Here is a 3,046-nt window from a genome sequence, read left to right on the forward strand (position 1 = left end):
GGGGATTGGGAAAACATGTCAAACAACAATGGGAAGTGGGAAAACATATCAAACAACAATGGGAAGTGGAAAAACATGTCAAACAACAATAACGTCTCAAACAACAACGTGGAGAAAATAAACATCTAAAACAACAACGGGGAGAGGGGAAACATCTCAAACAACAAAGGGAGTGGGAAAACATGGCAAACAACAATGGGGATTGGGAAAAAATGTAAAACAACAATGGGAAAACAACGACGGGGAGTGGGAAAACATGGCAAACAACAATGGGGATTGGGAAAAAATGTAAAACAACAATGGGAAGTGGGAGAACATATCAAACAACAACGAGGAGAGGGCAAACGTCTCAAACAATCATGGGGAGTTGGAAAACATCTCAAACAACAATTGGGATTGGGAAAACATATCAAACAACAATGGGAAATGGGAAAACATATCAAACAACAACGAGGAGTGGGAAAACGTCTCAAACAACAATGGGGAGTTGGAAAACATCTCAAACAACAATTGGGATTGGGAAAACATGTCAAAGAACAACTGGGAGTGGGAAAACATCTCAAACACCAACTGGGAGTGGGAAAACATGTCAAACAACAATGGGAAGTGGGAAAACATGTCAAACAACAACGGGGAGTGGGAAAACACCTCAAACAACGACGGGGAGTGGGAAAACATCCCAAACAACAACGGGGAGGGGGGAAACATCTCAAAGAACGACGGGGAGTGGGGAAACATGTCAAACAACAACGGGGGGTGGGAAAACATCTCAATAAAAACGGAGAGTGGGGAAACATCTCAAACAACAACTGGGAGGAAGAAAACATCTCAAACAAAGACGGGGAGCGGGAAAACATGACAAACAACAACGGGGAGAAGGAAAACATCTCAAACAGCGACGGGGAGCGGGGAAACACCTCAAACAACGACGGGGATTGGGAAAACATCTCAAAGAATGAAGGGGAGTGGGAAAACATCTAGTGGGAAAACATCTCACACACCACCTGGGAGTGGGAAAACATGTTAAACAACAACGGGGAGAAGGAAAACATCTCAAACAGCGACGGGGAGCGGGGAAACACCTCAAACAACGACGGGGAGTGGGAAAACATGTTAAACAACAACGGGGAGTGGGAAAACAGTGGAAAAAAATCCATCGAAAGCGAGACCTGTGAACACGATTAGTACGTTGTATATGCTGTAAGAATGGTGACCTCCACTTCTCTGTATTTACTTTAATGACATTGGCTGTTAATATGACGTCAACCCTATTAAAACCAAACCACAACTGCTGTACGTTAATATACTGGAGAAGACATGAACTACACAACGTAAGTACGTGTAAATAAAAATACCAAAATGCTAAACAGTTAAACATCAACACACAGAGCCAATGCTTTACCTATAGAGGAAACACTGCCATGAAGGACTTGGTACGAAGAAGGATATAAAGGCTAGAAAGAGATCTCAAATGTCTTCTGGAGACCGATGCCATATTGAAATCGAGTAAAATAAGTTTATACTGTCACCATTTTATTAGCAACATTTTGCGCTGTGAAAGAGTTTCGTGACACTTAGAGGAAGACTTATAAAGAAATTATTACGAAAAGGGACATTGTGTAATATAGAAAATTAGGACATTAAAATACGTCCTACATTCTGATTCGTTTTCAGTGTCACAAGAGCGGTGATAATTACAATGTACAAACATCATAATCGTACGTTTGGTTCTAAGATTACCATGTACAGAATAAACATTGTGTTATTTATTTCCATGTACAAATATCGTTGTCGGTCGTTTGTTTATTTAAATTTAGATTTTGTTTTACGAGGTCATTGGTATAATTTGGAGGCATTCTGTAGAAATAGCACAAGTTTAATAATTCATCAATCAATCCACTTGATAGTATCCTTCCTCTGCCCTGGGTCCCAGATTTACTGCATACTTTAAATCAATTTACTCTGCTGGAGTTTTTAGCAAGTATTTAGATTATAGCCATATTGTTTTGCAAAACACTCACTTGATAATATTTTTGAATAAGATGTTTTCATATATTATAGGAGTAGAAGTATCATATTTTCCATAGCCAGGTTGACATAGTTGGAAAGTTATCCAGATGCAGATGAATTACTTAATTTGCAACAAGTTCTTATTTACTAATACTTATGTAAAAATACCTTTGTTACAAACTGCTGTGCCTACATAGTTGTATTCAATGAATGCTGACAGACAACTACAGGACAGGCATTATAGACTGGGTCTGTGATCGACATTATGATCTCATTGGAAAATATTCTTTTTCATTGTGCGATATAACAATGATATTTGGAGGGGGAGGGGGGGCGGGGGGTCAAGTTCATTACAGATTACAGTGCCTTGTGGATTTATTGTCAATTCGAAAATTTCGACTTTGAGGACATGACTTAGCTTTGATTTGACTAAGACTTGCATGGTAGATGACAAGACGTTTACCCTTTCGGGGCACCTGATGACGTGGACTGATTTTAAAGAACTGGAAAATAAAGAACGTTTCTTATGATTTCCCGTCACTAATAAAGAGGAATACTTCAATATTTTAACGAGGTGGCTAGAACGGGTCAATCGCACTGTAAATAATGTTTAAGGGAAACTATATTTAACACTGAGACTGTAACAACTTAGAGCGTCAAAAACATATACTTTTTTTTAGGTTGGTGCCCATTTGCCAACATCGGACTCATATGATATCACAATTACATACATTTATTTCCATATGTTTAAATCCGAGAAATTGTTATTTTAATTATGAACAGTGTCAGATTGAAATTGCTAAAAAGAGTAATATGTTAATCTAATGTGACCGTGTCCTTCGGGGACAATATATAGGGCACTGTTCTCTGATAGTGTTGTCTGGGAAGTAATAGTAACCGGGCCGTCAGGCGAGGTCTCCCCAAACAACACAAAAAGATAACAGTCTTAGTACATGCATGTTACTGGAGAACTAAAACTTAATAAATACAAATCAACATTAATTTGTATCAAAAATTGTTTATTGAAGCTACAAAC

The 3,046-nt window shown here is 38.4% G+C and overlaps 1 protein-coding gene across 1 annotated transcript; it reads left to right on the forward strand.

The window, feature by feature from the left end:
• The first annotated feature begins 195 nt into the window (after positions 1 to 195).
• Positions 196 to 981, forward strand: LOC110453197 (involucrin-like). The gene has a single exon (XM_021502050.1). It carries the CDS (start codon positions 196 to 198, stop codon positions 979 to 981), a length of 786 nt encoding a protein of 261 aa, XP_021357725.1.
• Positions 982 to 3,046: the final 2,065 nt, after the last annotated feature.

Source organism: Mizuhopecten yessoensis, unplaced genomic scaffold (genome assembly GCF_002113885.1).
Source record: "Mizuhopecten yessoensis strain PY_sf001 unplaced genomic scaffold, ASM211388v2 scaffold7187, whole genome shotgun sequence".
Classification (NCBI taxonomy): Eukaryota; Metazoa; Mollusca; class Bivalvia; order Pectinida; family Pectinidae; genus Mizuhopecten; species Mizuhopecten yessoensis.